General features: G+C 33.8%; 2 protein-coding genes across 2 annotated transcripts in view; both read right to left on the bottom strand.

The window, feature by feature from the left end:
* LOC144980771 (Na(+)/H(+) exchanger beta-like) overlaps positions 1-5,294 on the bottom strand; it is a 51,110-nt gene extending 45,816 nt beyond the window's left edge. The window contains exons 1-4 of the mRNA XM_078928551.1: positions 5,146-5,294; positions 3,642-4,118; positions 2,889-2,934; positions 444-485 (exon numbers count right to left, since the gene is read on the bottom strand). Coding sequence (XP_078784677.1) covers positions 444-485; positions 2,889-2,934; positions 3,642-4,029 — 476 coding nt within the window. The 5' untranslated portion in view covers positions 4,030-4,118; positions 5,146-5,294. The remainder of the gene's footprint in view (positions 1-443; positions 486-2,888; positions 2,935-3,641; positions 4,119-5,145) is intronic.
* A 7,578-nt stretch (positions 5,295-12,872) lies between these two features.
* LOC144980606 (uncharacterized) overlaps positions 12,873-18,401 on the bottom strand; it is a 47,637-nt gene continuing 42,108 nt past the window's right edge. The window contains exon 21 of the mRNA XM_078928285.1: positions 12,873-18,009. Coding sequence (XP_078784411.1) covers positions 17,341-18,009 — 669 coding nt within the window. The 3' untranslated portion in view covers positions 12,873-17,340. The remainder of the gene's footprint in view (positions 18,010-18,401) is intronic.

Here is an 18,401-nt window from a genome sequence, read left to right as displayed (position 1 = left end):
TTTTTAAATGATTAAGAGAGATTGGATAAAATCAACAACATCAAACTTTAACTGCACTAGGACCAGATGTTTGTGGTGTTTTAAAAATACATCTCCCGATAGAGCTAAAAATAGGATTTAGTTGTAGTTGTTGGAGTCCGGAACTGATAAAATACTTCTTAAATATATCATTATAATTATTATAATATTATATAATATTTTAGGTATATACTATTACTTCTAATTTTATGATGATAATAAATTTACATTTTTTCAACAACAACAAAAAATATATAATATATATAAAATAATGACCTGTACAAATCCAAAATTCATTTAAATTCAATTCAACTACACCGAGCAATTAATTTAAAAACTGATAACAAAAAAAGTGTATTCTAAAACAAAATGGATTAAATATAAAAGGAAATCTATAGTTTCCATTATAAATCAAAATGACTCACTGGATCAGAGCACCAAACACAGTCCCAAGAACAATAAGAATACTAGAAGGAAAAAGAAGATAAAATATTTAGTCAGGTTCAGACATTTTTATTTTAAAGAAAAAAATGGATTATTAAATAGAAATTATCATTCTAGATTTTAAAAATAAATAAATAAATTTAAAAATTAATAAATAAATGCAAACTTAAAGTCATTACTTCCTTATGACGAATGCAAACCACAGGCGTTTATTGCTTTCAGTTTAGTTCGCCAGGTAAATCTAGCCAGTCTAGTGATGATGAGTCATAGCTTTACACTGAGAGAGGGAGACAATTTTTTCGCCGTTTTGATCGATTTTTTCTGAATTTCAAAATAATGTAGTATCGCCGTTATTAAGTGTAGCAAAAATATTTTTATACTACCAAACAGTTTATTAAAAGAGTTTTCATGTATTATATAGTCATAATTATGATGTTGTTAAAAAGCAAGAGGGATAACCCATGAAATTGATACATAAATTTAAGTGAATTAAAATTTTTAAGAGAATATTTTAACACGTTCAACACTTAAGATTTTTAAATAAAAGTAATGGAAATGATGTTGAATATCTGTAGAATGTAGACATATAAATTTTATACCAGTAGATTGAGGCGTTTTTGAGATATCAGTTCACCTGTACATAAAAGTAAGGATTTTGAGTAGGGTAAAACTGAAATCCAATCACAGCATTGTCTTAGTAGACATTTTTTAATAAACCAGAAACATAGTCAAATGTGATTCACTTATATTTATCCCAGAATCAATGAATTATAAGAATTCCATTAAAAATTGTTATATAAGGACATTCATTTAAAGACAATCAAAACCACTAAGAAAATCTTAAAGAGTTCGGCTTATAATTTTCATAAACTTATTTTTGAGATATCCAAGCCCATTACTTTTTTTATGTACTTGACCTGCACCTCTTTTAATTTGTGTGCCATATAGACTGCATATAGCACATCATTGGTGAAAGATTAGGATCATATTCACCTCATTAAGTATTGTTCCTTGTTCAGAGTTTTCTCATTGAACCAAAGAGGTATCAATACCTACATCGCATTTCTTTAAATTATGTACCAGTGAGATACATTTCTCGCAAATTGAAATATTTAAATATGTCAGAATTTCTCATTTATATTTATAGTCAATTGTTGATAACGTCTAGAGTCTTTTAATCCACTCAGCACGGCTCTGTACTCTTTCACAACAAATTCGACATATTTCATTTGTACTGGTGTGATGACCGTCTTCAGTGTGTCTCTCCATGACCTGAACAGAACTTAAATAAGTAAATTTAAGAAATATCTAAAATTTCCGCTTAAATTCAATGAAATCAAATTAAATAAATGTCTCTTATCATCACTATCTAGTTTTATTATTGGGTTTCTAAAATATCATGAAATATTCTCCTCTTTGTTGGTAACAAAAATAATTATTGAGATTCCTTTCCACACCCTCTATTTTTAAATCCCTGAATCTACATAATAAAGTATATATCATATGAAAGATAATTTTATCTACTTTTCTCTGATCCCTCACACTTGATGGTAAAAAGTGTTGGTTTGATATTTTGAACTTTTAAATATTTCTTAAACTTATAATTTTAATATTTATTTCAAAAAAAACTCTGATTATTCAAAAGAGCAAAACACAAACTTATCATTTAATGTAAACAAAAATAATTGCGTCTTGTAGAGGAAAAGCTGGTCTTTGTATCCATATATGTTTGAAAATTATGAAAAAGATGCTGCGTCCACAACAGGCTGAGCAAATTGAGTATTTTGATGAAATTTCTACTACTCTCTGCCTGAGAGAAATTCAAAGCGATGAGATTTACCTGCATAATTTATTGCCAATGCACGCCGTCTCGACAGCTGCTATCACTGTGGCTGACGGTGGATTGTTTACATTACTTGACGGTAGCCAGTGAGGGAAGAAGTAACTAAACTGAAAGTTTGGGCCCTATTTAGACGGCTGTGAAAAGTAAAACTGAATTAATAACTGAAGAAAAAATGTTCAAAATTGTGATTGCCACTTTGACGTTTGACGGTAATAAATGATAAATGTCCTTTCAACAATTTGTCTTAGGAACCTAGACACTTATAGATATAAACATTCTTTACTGAAACTGTTCTCTGAAGTTTTGGTCAATTTTTGAAACAATTTGTAAAAACTCTGATAATGATTGGTTGACTTTATCCATTATCAATGGAACACAGAGAACAGAACATTCGGGACCAACAAGGTTTGTTGACTTAAGCAGAAGTTGATTTTAGTGAGTGTTGATTCTATGCCGATTCTACTGTAATATGGTTTTTAAACATTATCACTACACGACTAAATTAGGTTAGTTTCATATTTATAATAGTAAAAGCGCTTTTACTTTATATTTATAGTGAAAAGCTTGAGGTGTGAAAACTTACCACGATTCCGGTATTTTACTGGACAAAAAGCCGGCATGATGGTAGACTGTGGAATCATTTTAGAAATCAAAAAAGGAATAAATAATAAAGTGACAACAAGAGGAGATTTCTATTTATATTTTGAATTATTTCAATGGAGATGATGAATCAAATGTCATGAAATGTTCAACATCCTAAAAAGCTAAATTATTTATAAATTCACATAATAATTTTTAACTTACCAAAAATAAATATATCAAAATAAATAAAAGCATATGGAGACATACAGATAGAACATTTTAATAGAATGATCTTGATAAACAGGGTTTCGTTTTCCAAATGCTTCAATATCTATTCCACACCATATTTGTCAATAAATACACTTTTTGCCAACAACCAGATACCCATTCATACCTGAGTCAAGCGGGGAAATATGAGCAACAAGTCCTAACCTAGGACAAGACAATAAGGTAATCAATCATTCAGTATATGACCCCAACTCAAATTTGCTTAATTAAGAAACCATACTAATGAGTGACTGATGCCACACAAAAAAAAAATTATTGAAACAACAGTAGCAGTATTGCAATAGCATTAGTAGTTGTATTAGTTCAATATGATTATTGAACTAATACTACTAATGCCACTGCAATACCAAGTTCAAATAACAAACTGATGGTAATGAGATGAACAACAAAAATATACATATTATTATAACTCTTTACAAGACAATTATTTGGAAACAGAGGACCAATCATATTTAGGTTAACTTACCAATCTTGCAAACACCTGCCAGAACCAAGATGAGAGTGAAGATCAAAGGATCTCGAATTTCGTGATAATTCCACGACGCGACGACCAATCCTTCAGTCTTGTGTCCACCGCCTTCCTTTTTGCCATGGCTGTTATTTTTACCGCCATGAGTCGATTCAATTTTTTTCTTGCCAGCTGTAACGTTGTAGCTCGAGTCATCCGGGCCATTTGATTTTGATGTGGGACTGATCACCTTGAGCGTCGAGGCATCATCTGTTATAACCTTAGAGTTAGAGTTTGAATCATCTGCCTGGATTGACGCTGTGCTATACAGAACAGCAATGAGAGTAACAGTGATGAAAAATGACAACCTTGGAATTCTTAGCCTCTTCAATGGTAGCTGCGTCATTTTATTGCTCTCTTTTTTAAAATTAAAATGTCTTATCCCCGATAATCACATTTAGTCTTCTCTTGTGTTTCCAAGTTACTGGAACCAATCTGTTTGAAAATGGAAAGAAAATAGAATAGAAAATGGCAATTGACAAATTTTATTTCTTTACTAACTTACTTACTTAACCGAACCAGCGACCACCTGGGCTCTAGCCCTTCGGTATTGTGCCATGACACAGTTTATTGGGGTTTTTTTTAAATAAAATCAACTACTCTCCGTAGTCTTTAAAAGAATTATACTCTCATGAAATTTTACCACTACAAGATTTTATAAAGCAGCTTCCTGCAAATAGTAATACTTACAAGTCCAAAAAAATTTTACAATAATTTGTGGTCAATTTGTTGATGCTGTTATTTTAGGTGTCTTTTAATTGTTGGATTTGTGTGTATGTGTGTGTGTGTGTGTGTGTGTGTGTGTGTGTGTGTGTAGTTAACAGTAGTGCCAACGGTAATGATAAAGGATGTGGATGATGATGATGATGATGATGATGATGATGATGATGATGATGATGAGAATGATTTCAATTCAATCTCTGCTATTTGTATCAATAAAACAGTTGAGCAAAAGCTCAGTGCAATGCAAGGCTTCAATATCATTAAACGAAAAATGAATATGTTCTTAGTTTCAAAAACATAATTGTAATAAATAATTAATGGTCGAAAACCCTTCTTCAGTAAACAACAAACAATCTAAAGGCTAATTTAATACTTCATGTAAAATCCAGATAGACGGGAGAAAAAGTCTCTACACATCCTATCAGAGGAAAACGGTTCTCGGTCACAGTAAAGCCAAAGCCAGCCCTGCATCCAGGGCTCAAATGTATTTATTTGCAGTGGAAGCAAGTAAGCAATCTGTCGTTTGCTGCTGATTTTCTGGTTTGCAGAAAGTGTACAGTCGAAGAAATTGTGTTCGTTGTTGTGGATGTGGCTTACTGCTAGCCGTTTTAGATGAGTGGCTGTATTATTTATTATCATTATTCGTGATTCCTACAGCTACAGTAAGGGCCAAACTCTGCACGGGACTTCTACTTTTACCGGTATCGGCAGAAGCAAATTGAAGGAAGTTTTTATTTACCTTTACCTCATTTATGCTTTTACAAATAAAATGACTACGAGTCACAAATGCCAGGAACTATAGTAAACTTGCAATTTATTATTTAAATGTCAATAGAAAAATTAAGTTATTTATGTTACTCTTTACTTCCATAGCAGTCAGTCACGGACGTTTTGTTTGTTTACATTTTACTTACAATGGAAGACAGCAGACAGTGAATCACTCAAATCTTCACTTTCTCGTGAACACAGTTGCCAGAAAAGCTTTTTTGATTAACCTTGGTGGGAGAAAAAACGCCAAAATTACCGTAATGATTAAATAAACAACACATTTACCTAGCTGTGTCACATTTATCTTTATTTTTACAGATGAAGAAAGATACCGATTGCCGATCTATCGATTAAAAAATATTTGTATTTTGTGAGAATGTTGAATTTTAGTCAGAGAAAAACCTAGTTATTTTTTTAATGTGGCCAACCCCCCCCCCCCAACCCCCCAAAAATAGCAAAAGTGAAGTGCATCGTGCAGTATCTTCTTTGTCACATGCACTATAAATAGGTATGTTATCGATTTTCATCATCATCATCATCATCATCATCATCATCATCATCAACAGCAGTAGCATTGTCATAACCATGACTTGTTTCGTTTGAGGTGTGTTAAATAAAGGGAAACAAAATGATCGAATCCAACAGAGTTCTGACCTAAATCCAAGAGCAAATAAAATAGAATAAAATAACATTTATTCAGAACATTTTTACGGAAACCAGTATCAGTGCGCGTCAAAATGTTTCATTTATTCATCCAGCACGCCACATGGAACCAAATCGAAGGTGAAAAGCGGCTGCAGTTGTCGCCTGCTAGAACAAGCCTACCCTTCCTCTTGATCCACGCTCTTAGGGGGATAAGTAAATATGACAATAACATTACGTGTGTGGAGTAGAGATAATATTATTATAACACCTCCCTGTGGAACCCACAGTTTAGCGCCAATGTGTGAACTTATACAGTAGCACTAGCCGACATATCCCAATAAACCATGTCTAATAATATGTGACCCATCACCTCAAAACGTTTTAATCTCGGAGACGTTGAGATGTTGAAAATTGAATTCATATCCAAAAATTGATATCAGACTTGATTTGAGATTCTATTAATAACTAGTAGTAGTAGTAGATAGTCCTTCAGAGCCATTAGGCCCATGGAGTCGGAGTTTATCCCGGTTTCTAAAGCGTGAAACGGACAATAGCAATTGCTTGATATCCTTTGGATATGACGCTAGTCTATCGCAAGGTACTTTCCGCCAAATCTAACAGACTCAGCTACCCATTCACTGCTGTGTGGAGAGGAGGGGCAGAAAAATATCTCTACTGCACCTTTTGCGTGTGAAGCGAGTGCTCTACCAACGGAGCTATCGGGACCCCTCACCATTAAGGAGAATGAATGCGTTATTTTAGAGTGCTAAAGATTGCCATTTCCCACTTTTAATCAGTTTGACTTCATTTGACTTTTTAGTGCCAGGTTAAACCAAAGATAAAACCGTTTTGAGCCTATGGGTCACGTATCTTTCGATTAAAGCGACCCTCGTCTTGACAAAAACAAAAGACTCTCAAACCTGGGACTTCGCATAATTTAATCGATAGATATAATTTGAAGGACGAGCTTTCTGGCCAAATTTTGAAGTACGCGTTGTTTTTCCAGATTATTTATTTTAAAAAATAGATGGCAGTCTGTAACCGTAACCTGCCTATAGATAGTATGCACTTGGCTAAGAAGTTCACAACATTGCCATCCGGAAGTGTAACGGACCAACACACAAAACTATGTGTATCCATGAACGTTTATAGTCGGGTTAATACAGTTCAGTGAACATTACTCATAAACGCGGATGGCGAAAAACAATAACAAAGACCTGGGTGACGTCATCTTCGAACTATCAGATAGTTCGAAGATGACGTCACTCGGGTCTTTTTTATTGTTTTTTGCCATCCGCGTTTATGAGTAATGTTCACTGAACTGTATTAACCCGACTATAAATGTTCATGGATACACACAGTTTTGTGTGTTGGTCCGTTATACTTCCGGATGGCAATGTTATGAGCGTCTTAGCCAAGCGCATTCCAAGACAAAAACAAAAAGGAATTTGGAAACCAGATATAAGCGATAGAAGACAGAGTTAGTACCTCCCTCCCAATATGGGAGGTAGGAACCCCGCCCAGGAGAGAGAGAAAGAGAGAGAGAGAGATAGAGAGAGAGAGAGAGAAGGAGAGAGAGAGGGAGAGAGAGAGAGAGGGGGGGGGAGAGAGAGAGGGGGAGAGAGAGAGAGAGTGAGAAAGAGAGAGTGAGAAAGGGAAAGAGAGAGGGAGAAAGGGAGAGAGAGAGAGAGAGAGAGGGGGGACAGAGAGGAGAGAGAGAGAGAGAGAGAGAGAGAGAGAGAGAGAGAGAGAGAGGAGTGTCATAAAACTCGGTATTTTCTAGTTTTCATTATTTTAATCAGTGTAGGCAACAAAAAAAAATTAACATTAAAAAAAAGAAAAGGATATGATTGTTATGGTCAGGGAAGCGGGTATCTATATATAAACAAGAAATGAAGTGAGTAGAAAAGTGACAGAAGACAACACAGAATGAAAGCATGGCGATTGTTACGGCTGTGTTCGTTTTTATGCTTTATAGTCTCCTGATACTTTTCTACTCACTTTAGGTGCCTGCTCCACTCACTTTTATGAGTGTATATATATATATATATATATATATATATATATATTTATATATATATATATATATATATATATATATATATATATATATATATATATATATATACATATATATTGAACCACAAAAGTCTTGCACAAAACTTCACATGGCTATAACTTTTGAACCGCTCAAGATATGTGGATCAAGTAAAAACGATTCACAAACGCCAGCCTCTGATCTGTGGATTGCCATTATATATATCTTAAAGATTAATAAATCAAAAGTCGGGTTGAATGTCCAATTAAATTACTGACACAATAATCAAAACTTCAAACTTTAACCGCAATGGTTTGGCCATGATTATTTTTCCCTTGAAGATAAATAAATTTTAAAAATCTGGAAGTGCCAAATGGTGTCTGCACCTTTGTGACCAAAAATATGTTTTTGTTTTTGTTTTTTAAGGGTTTTACGGCGCTTCCAACACATTTAGGTTATATCAGCGCCAGTAAAAAGGAAGAAAATGGGATAGTAAAAAGTTCTAGAATAACAATTAAAGCACCCAAGAAAAAGTAAGACGTAGGGGAACTAGGAACAAATAGGGATCAGATGTAGATTCCAAGAGCATACCGCCAATGTAGTTAGTTTGAGATCACCTATAAGTCTCATCCGGACACAAGCACAAAATCCAACAAAGAGGAATACACTCAAATGCTTACATTATACATTGAAAATAACAAATATAATAATACATAACAGAGAGATGATTTACAAGAGAAGAAATATCATCTCCCAAAACAATAACTGTGCATTTGACTTTTTCCCTCCCGGCCAGGGACAGGACAAAACCAAGTAATCTCATTCCAAGACAAAGACAGAAAGCATGTTTGAAAACAGATATAAGGGGATAGAAGACACAGTATGTACCTCCCTGCCCACTATGGGAGGTGATCAAAAATAACAACCACGGTGATAAGAAGTCATTTGAATGTGATTAGTGTTCTTCCCACCCCTTGTCTTTGTTGAAATTGACTCAGACAGCAAATCTCCACAAACTAAATCATTACACACAAATTGTTTGTTTTTTGTTTTTGCTTTTTTAAAAGGGTTTTACGGCGCTTGCAACACATTAAGGTCATATTAGCGCCAGTAAAAAGGAAGAACATGGGATAGTAAAAAGTTCTAGAATTACAATTAAAGCATCCAAGAATAAGGCAGACAAAGGGGACTTGGTTGTTTGTTTGTTTGTTTTTAAGGGTTTTACGGCGCTTGCAACACATTTAGGTTATATCAGCGCCAGTAAAAAGGAAGAAAATGGGATAGTAAAAAGTTCTAGAATTACAATTAAAGCACCAAGAAAAAGTAAGACAAAGGGGAACTGAGAACAAATAGGGATCAGATGTAGATTCCAAGAGCATACCACCAATGTACTTAGTTTGAAATCACCTACAAGTCTCATCCAGACACAAGCACAAAATCCAACAAAGAGGAATACACTCAAATGCTTACATTATACATTCAAAATAAAAATAATAATACATAACAGAGAGATGATTTACAAAGAAAAAAATATCATCTCCCAAAACAATAACTATGCATTTGACTGTTTCCCTCCCAGCTAGGACTCCGGCCAGAGCCAGGACAAAACCAAGTAATCTCATTCCAAGACAAAGAAAGCATGTTGGAAAACAGATATAAGGGGATAGGAAGACACACTTGGTTCAAGTAGGGAACAGATGTAGATTCCAAGAACCCACAATCAAAGTACTTAGTTTGAGATCACTTAAAAGTCTCATCCAGACACAGGCACAGGTCCCCACTAAGAGGAATACACTCAAATGTTTACAAACCACATATAATACATAAACAAAACATAATACATAATACAGTGCATAACAGAGAGATGATTTACAAGAGAAAAAAATATCATCTCCCAAAACTAACTATACATTTGACTGCTTTCCTCCCAGCCAGGGTATCCGGCCAGGGCCAGGACAAAACCAAGTAATCTCATTCCAAGACAAAGACAGAAAGCAAGTTGGAAAACAGACATAGGGGGATAGAAGACACAGTATGTACCTCCCTGCCCACTATGGGAGGTCAGGAACCCCACCCAGTTACAACACATGTATATATGATATTAGCTATATAAAAATGAGTAAAAATCAACTCACATTCGTCCTACATGACATTAAAGAGTAGCTAACATACAACTAACCATATGACATTAAAGAGTAGCTAACACACAACTCACCATATGACATTAAAGAGTAGCTAACATACAACTCACCATTGACATTAAAGAGTAGCTAACATACAACTCACCATTGACATTAAAGAGTAGCTAACATACAACTCACCATATGACATTAAAGAGTAGCTAACATACAACTCACCATATGACATAATTAAAGAGTAGCTAACATAAAACTCACCATATGACATAATTAAAGAGTAGCTAACATACAACTCACCATATGACATTACAGACGTGTACGAATATGAGTTGAATTTGACTCATTTTAATATGCTCTGAAATCTTAAATTTATAGAAAATTGAACTGCAGGACATCCATAAATAACAATAATAAAATAACATTATATAAATATAATTAATATAAACAAGGAGGTATATAATGATAACAACAGCAATTGTTCAACGTTGTTTATTTTTAGGGAGTTTACAGCGCCACCAACAGTTTCATGTCGATTTAGGGCCTGTAAAAAGGAAGACTATAAATAAGTCAAAACATTTGGATAAAGGTAGCGAGGTACTAAAAATAAATGAATGAATAAACAAAAAGGCAAGACAGAGGGGACAAGTTAAAGAGAGATCATAAGTAGTTTGCTATTATTTTCTTTATATATATTTTTTTTTTAGTTTTTAGAGGTTTTGTTTGTTTTTTAGGGGTTTTATGGCACTTCCTGAACTTTTAGATCATTTCAGCGCCAGTAGAAAAGAAAATGATGGAGGAAAAGTTGTAGATGTGAATAGGGAATGAGATTAGCGGAAGAGTAGCGTCCCTTGATTGGAAGTCGCCGGTGGAGAAGTTATTTGTAAACAAACCAACTACAAGCCAAGCGCTCAAATACAAAGTTTATTATTCATATTTCTGTACAAAAAATGCATAACGTTGATTATGATATGCATTTTTGTACGGAAATATGAATAATAAATTTTGTATTTGGAGCGCTTGGCTTGTAGTTGGTTTGTTTACAAATAACTTCTCCCCATGTGGACGTCCAATCAAGGGACGCTACTCTTCTGCTAATCGCATTCCCTATTGAAAAGCACCAATTATAAAAAGATAAAATAACCTTCTATCAATGTGCCTATTTTGACATTTCCTAAAAGTTACGTACAGGCAAAAAAAAAAAAAAAAAAAGGAAAGGACCGGCTCCAAAAGATACAGTCAAATGTTTACAAAATACAATATATCAAAAACAAAAAAAAAACTATAATAATAATAATATATAAGAGAGAAAAAAATTACTTTAAGCAAGGTTGACTGTATCCATTATCAATGGAAAACACTTAGATAAAGAACAGAAAATGTCGGATCAACAAAGGGTGTTGAGCTTATGCAGAGTTGACTTTAAAATTGTTGACTTTATATGGATTCCACTGTTTTTTGTTTTTATTGATATAGTCAGTCCATAATTGTCAGTAAGTATATTATAATTTTTAAGGTTAGCAATATAGCAAAGGAAGAGGGGGGGGGGGTGGAATATAATAACGTTTTGGAGACAGTAAATTGTTTTGTGAGTATGAAAGCAATATTAGTTTGAATAAAAATTATAAACGGTGGCAAAAATCTGACAAACTTTCGGGCAATGGCACGCAAAATATTGAAAGTTTAATCTCGGTCTAGATGTCATTTAAGGACTTTAAATAGTGAGATAATCTGTCAGTCATAAGAGTAAATAAGCAATATATAAATAAATGGCAAGATATATTATGGTGATTTGTATACCATATAACATAAAGCCTATAGCTGTTGTGGAACTCTGTTATAAAAAGATATTGCAAAGAAATATTTATATATATATATTATATATATATATATATATATATATATATATATATATATATATATATATATATATTATATATATATATATATATATATATATATACATATATATATATATATATATATATATATTATATATATCACAATAGAAATGAGCACTGCACCTGGTTTGATCTAAATAAAAAATCATTGTCTTAACCCAATCCTTGCCCAAAATGAAAATATATATTTATAATATGGATAATCACATCTGATATATCTGAGATCCAAGACAATTTCGTGGAATTGGGGAGGGGGGAGGGGGGGGGGCTTAATTATAAATTCCCAATTTGCGCATTTGAATGACATAGAGGATTTCTGTTGACATCGGATATTGTTTGATAGATTATTTATATTTCGCTATCGAATGCCGAGGTGGCAGAAAATTGCATGGGGAAGGGCATAATTGTTCTTTAAATACGTGACGCAAATTAACAGACATTTTTTAAAAAGGATTTTACGGCGCTTGCAACACATCAAGGTCATATCAGCGCCAGTAAAAAGGAAGACACTGGGATTGTCAAAAGTTCTAGAATCATAATTAAAGCACCAAAAAATAAGTAAGACAAAAGGGAATTGGTTCAAATAGGGAACCGATGTAGAGCACACTATCAGTGTACTTAGTTTGAGATCGCCTAAAAGTCTCATCCAGAAACAAGCACAGGTCCCCACTAAGAGGAACACACTCAAATGTTTACAAAATCATGATATACGTAAAATAAAACATAATACAGTACATGCATAACAGAGAGATGATTTACAAGGAAAAAAGTATAATTTCCCAAAACAATAACTATACATTTGACTGTTTCCCTCCCAACTAGGGTATCCGGCCAGGGCCAGGACAAACCAAGTAATCTTATTCCAAGACAAAGAGAGAAAGCATGTTGGAAATCAGATATAGGGGGATGGAGAACACAGCGTGTGGACCTCCCTGCCCACTATGGGAGGTCAAGAACCCCACCAGAATTAACACACAGAAATCTAACAGAGATATGTTTTACAAAAGGAGGAAAAATATCCCTTATAAAAATATAAATGAATGACAGCCGCTAAATCCAAAATATGCATAATTTTATATATATATATTGCATAGAGAAAAAAAAGAAGTTATAATTTCATTGAATGCATTGCATACTGATATCACTTGGATCATAGATAGATGTGTATTCAATTTGAGGGAATGCTGAGAAATGAGAAAGACAATGAATGTAAAAGATTAAGACATAAATGGGCGCTAAACACCATATATGGCTATAAAACTATTTTAAAAAACTGAATATAAGTGAAATAGAGTATGCATATAAAAAATATTTGTTTGCAGTGTATAATAAAATGGGAGAAAATAGCACTGCCAAAGCATTTATAAGCAACTAGAAATCTGAATCTTGATGTTTGTTTTTAAGGGTTTCACGGACTTGCGACACATTTAGGTCATTTAAGTGCATAGTAAAAAGGAAGGAAGAATATTGGTTAATAAAAACATTCTACAGGTACAATTAAAAGTACTTGAGGAAAAAGTTTATATTCATATGCTATTTATTTTGTTGATAAAAATTTTGCATGAATTTTATGTTTATTATGAACATACAAATTACAAATTGCACACGATACTTTTGTTTTTCCGTTAAACTTTTCAAATTACCTCGACATTCATTCGTTTATACTTTTTTTAAATGATTAAAATGGTTAGTTGACTTCATCTAGGGTAATTTATTTCCAAATTGATTCTAAATTATTCTTTGTTTATTTGTTGTTTGTTTTTAAGGGTTTTACAGTGCTTGCAACACTTTTAGGTCATATCAGCGTCAGTAAAAAGGAAGAATATTGGATAGTAAAAACATTCTAGATGTACAATTAAAAGGACTTGAGGAAAAAGTAAGACAAAGGGGAATGGTTCAAATAGGGAACAGATATTGATTCCAAGAGCACACTATCAGTGTACTTAGTTTGAGATCACCTAAGTCTCATCCAGACACCAGCACAAAATCCCATTAAGTGGAACACACTCAAATGTTAACAAATCATATGTTAAAAATAAACAAAAACAACAGTGCATAACAGAGAGATGATTCACAAGGAGAAAATATCTTTTCCCAAAACTATAACTATACATTCGACTATTTCCCTTCCAGCCAAGAACTCCGGCCAGGGTCAGGACAAAACCAAGTAATCTCATTCCAAGACAAAGACAGAAAGAAGATATAGGGGGATAGAATACACAGTAAGTGCCTCCCTGCCCAGTATGGGAGGTCAGGAACCCCAACCAGAATGTTATAGATTCACATATACATTTATTGTTATTAAAAAAAAAAAACTACAGCCAAAATTAAACGTACGAGGTAGGTAAATAAGATTAAAATGTAAAAAAGATATGAGCAGCAGTGTATAATAATAATAATATAATATAATGTAATGTAATAATAAATTTATATAGCAGGCAGAATCCACAAGGTGTTCTAAAACGTTACACATACAAAGACAACGAGCAACACAAAACACAAATACTTTTACTTTTACAACTAAAAAGCCTGCCTGAATCGGAATGTTTTCAAAAGTTTTCTACAATGACTGAGATCAGGGGTATCCTTAGACTTCTTTGCCTAATTTGTTCCATACTTTTTGGGCTCCTACAGAGAAATATTTTTCATCTAGAGATCGGTTACATATGGGCACGTTTATCAGTCTTTCAGTTTGAGATCATAGTGGTCTAACAGGTGTGTACAATTCATGAAACCAGGAGAGATAAGGTGGTATATGGATATGTATAAGGAAATATATGGTGGAAATCATAAACAAAGTTTTTCCTAGCAACAAGAAGGCATCATAGTTACTCATAAGAAATATAATATTTGACGTAAGCCAATTATACATTTAAATGTATACCACTATTTATCTTTCTAATTTGTTCATCTTATATCCCTAATATTCATATTTCTTAACATTTATGCGCATAATGATGTCAAAGTTTCCATTTTCATGTGACGTAAAAAATAGCATTTAATGTAAATGTCTATTATATAATTATATTGCTGACATAAATTAAATTCTATCAAAATGTGAAATTAGAAGTAAAAACTTCAGCTCTTATGAGTGAAATAAATATATTGGGGTTGGGACATAAGGGAAATGAAGCATGGAATGAATGTAGTCAGGTTTTAAATAATTGTCACTGAAATCTGATAAATAATAAAAACGATTGCAATGAATAATAAATAACTTGCATAGCGTCATGGCACATCAAGACGTAGAAAATAAAAGGAAAAGAAGAATGACGATTTAGTATCATGGGACTACTATGGTCAACTTGTGACCAACTTTTTTAAATTGTAGAAAGAAAGAAAAAAGAATAAAAATAACAGTGGCTCTGGAAATCTTAACGTAATCCATGTGAAAACTGACACTGAAATTTCTCTCAAAAATTCAAAAAGATAAGATATTGAAAAGATAATCAGGACAAGGTACTAGGTATCAGCCGCAGTGTAATTTTGTAAAGTGACCAATAAAGGATTTAATTTTCTTGCTCAAGAAAAGAAAGAAAGAAAATGCCAACATGAAGCTGTAACCCAGGCTTTTTACTTCCTAGTCATCAGATCAGGACACTTCAGATGACTCTCTCTCTAACCGCCTGTCAGTTCTTTCACCAAAAAAAAATATATGTGAATACAATGGAATCCTGATAAAGCCAACACTACAGACCAGAAAAATTTGTTGACTTTAAGCAAGGTCGACTTTATCCATTGTCAATGGAACACACTTTGATAAAGAACAGAAAATGTGGGACCAACAAGGTGTTGACTTTAAGTGGATTCCACTGTAATAACATTGGATAAACAGAATTTGTCAATCAAATGGTGTTCGCATCTCTTGAATATTTAGTGTATTTACAAGTTGATATATAATAATAAGTATAAGTTTATCATGTAGGAGTTTTATCAGAACCCTCATAAATAATAAATGTCCAAATAAATCACAGAAAATAGATAGCGGCTATTATCACAGAAGCGAGTGTTGTCATGAAAGCACCAAAACTCCATAAATAGATATTGTGCATGAAGATGGAAGGTTGGTCCAAGTGAAAGCTTGTTTTAAAAAATTATAAAAAATAATGGGTGTAAATGAAAGTTTGTAAATTGAAAGGGTTTTTTTTAAAAGCGTGTAGATATAAAAAAGGGCTCTATAAGAAATATTGTACATAGAAAAAGGCATATAAAAGACAGATTGCAAATAAGAAACAAAACAAACAGGCAAGGAATATATGAAAGACTTGACAGCTACTACCAGCTTACAAAGATGCCTTACTACTGTACCCTTATTCTTAATTAGGAAACTTATATATATATATATGGAGAGAATTTTCACCTTGATGCAGTACATAATTCTTTTCAATTCAGATTGTCAAATACAGCAAAACAATAGACTTTCTTTCCATCATAAATATTTTCTGGGGTTTTTTATTTTTGTTTTTAGGTGAGGGTTTTTTATGTTTGGGGGGGGGGGGGGGGGGTTCTTTCTTTTTTAAATGTCCTCTATCCAAATATTTTCCTTAAAATTATCTTAAGTACAAGGCGAGTCATTTCCAGCAAAACTCTTATGGGTTGACACCACAGTAAGTAAGTAAGTAAGGTGCATGTGAGCATTGAAATGGGTTGGGCTGAAATAAGAAGAATACTGTATCAAGGTGAAAATTATCTCTTGATAAAGCAGATGACATAATATATAATAAATACATGATGATAAATATAAATACATAATAAAATGGTAACTCAGCAGCGAATAATTGAAATACAATTCCACAAAATAAAAAATATGGTTTATAATCATATATATAATATTAAAGCAATTTGTACCTGTACAATATATCTTCAAAGCAATCAATTTTACATGAATATTTTTCAGTGTGTATTTGTGACCCTTCGCCTCAAAATGGTATTAAGTCGGAACGAACCAGATGCTTAAAATCCGAATTAAATGTTAAGCTGGTCAAAAATATAAATTGTTGGCATAAGCACCCTCAAATATGGTATCCATTCTCCTCAATAAAACATACAAACTCAACACAAGTCTGATATTGATGGCTGTAAATTCAATTTTCAACATCTTAGCCAACCCGACTTAATACCATATAGAGGCGAATGGTCACATTTGTTTGTTGCATTTTTGTTTGTTATATTATTTGTTTAGTTATAAAAGTTTTACATAAATCTAAGACAGACATTAGTGAAACTGATTTTAAAAAGTGAGACAGAGGAAAATAAAGTTTGAGGAAATCCTTTCGAGCCAACAAGTCTTGGATCAAAGCAGAAATTATCACCATACACCATAAGGTGGCATTGACTCCGTATGTCCAGGGAAGAAGAACAAGAAGGATCCAGAGGAAAAAGACGAGCAAGGGGTGGAAGAGGCGGAGAAGAAGAGGAAGGAGAAGGAGAAGTAGTAGTAACCTCGTTTATAACCTAGTCGTCTCTCCATCCCCCAAATCATAACTACAATCACCATTTTCAATATCAACTCTAACTACAGCATGCCCATTACTAGACAAATTCTTCAAGGGCACAACCCCCTGTCCTTGACCTGTGACCTCTTCGGGGTCACCAATTTCCATTTCTTTCTGCCTCTCCAGTTTATGCTTTGACGATCCTCTATCCTCTCTCTTCTTAATCCCACGACCACCATCCTTCTCCTTACCCTCCTCCTCCTCCTCTTCCTCCTCATTCTCCTTATTATTCTTTTCTCCATCTACAGCCTCAGACTCCATCTCTTCAACGCCTATATCATCTAAAGTAGATCTCCTTTTATCCTCTCTATCTTCAATCTCCTCATGAAGACTGTACAGATGAGGTGACAACCTGCAGAGAGGATCCAAAGTGGCTCTCCGGCCGTGGTTCGGTAGATCCAATGTAACGGAATTTCTCAGGCTGCTATTCTCCTTTCCCGATAGATTCCTACGCTGGACTGTTTCGTCTGAATCTGCCGCGCACCAGGAAAGCTGTGCAGCTAGCTTGGGGTTGTATTCCCCCATCGTTGACAATCGTCGCAATCGTTGGTTTTGATCCGTCTTCTTCCTGAACTGTGACTGGAAGTCTTGGCGATACGCAAGGTCAGGGTCGTGCCGGGTCTGAAAAATTTTTAAGAAAGAGATAAGAATGTAAGCTTTTCAGTTGTAAGTTGATATTTTAAATAGCACAATATCCACTAAACGTGCTCAAAGTGTTTTACAAAGGACCCCTGACCAACAGCTACACGGTTCTTTACTCACATTCTCTCACCATACTCAGGTGTAAAATGAGTACCTGGCCGTTAACAGCGTTGTCTTTGTCCGAAAAAATGTAATATCGCCTAACAGGTGTTATGTCCCGTCCTACATGTTAAATGTTGCTGTTGACCAGGGACCCCTTGTAAAGCGCTTTGACCACATTTAGTGGATATTGCACTATATAAAAGCTATTTTTTTTTTTTGGTAACATGTAGAACAAGACATGATGCCTGCTAAATGTTGCTGTTGGCCAG

Source organism: Berghia stephanieae, chromosome 10, assembly GCF_034508935.2.
Source record: "Berghia stephanieae isolate SIO BIC M18660-M18661 chromosome 10, UCSD_Bste_1.3, whole genome shotgun sequence".
NCBI lineage: Eukaryota > Metazoa > Mollusca > Gastropoda > Nudibranchia > Aeolidiidae > Berghia > Berghia stephanieae.
This window is presented reverse-complemented; position numbering and strand designations above follow the sequence as displayed.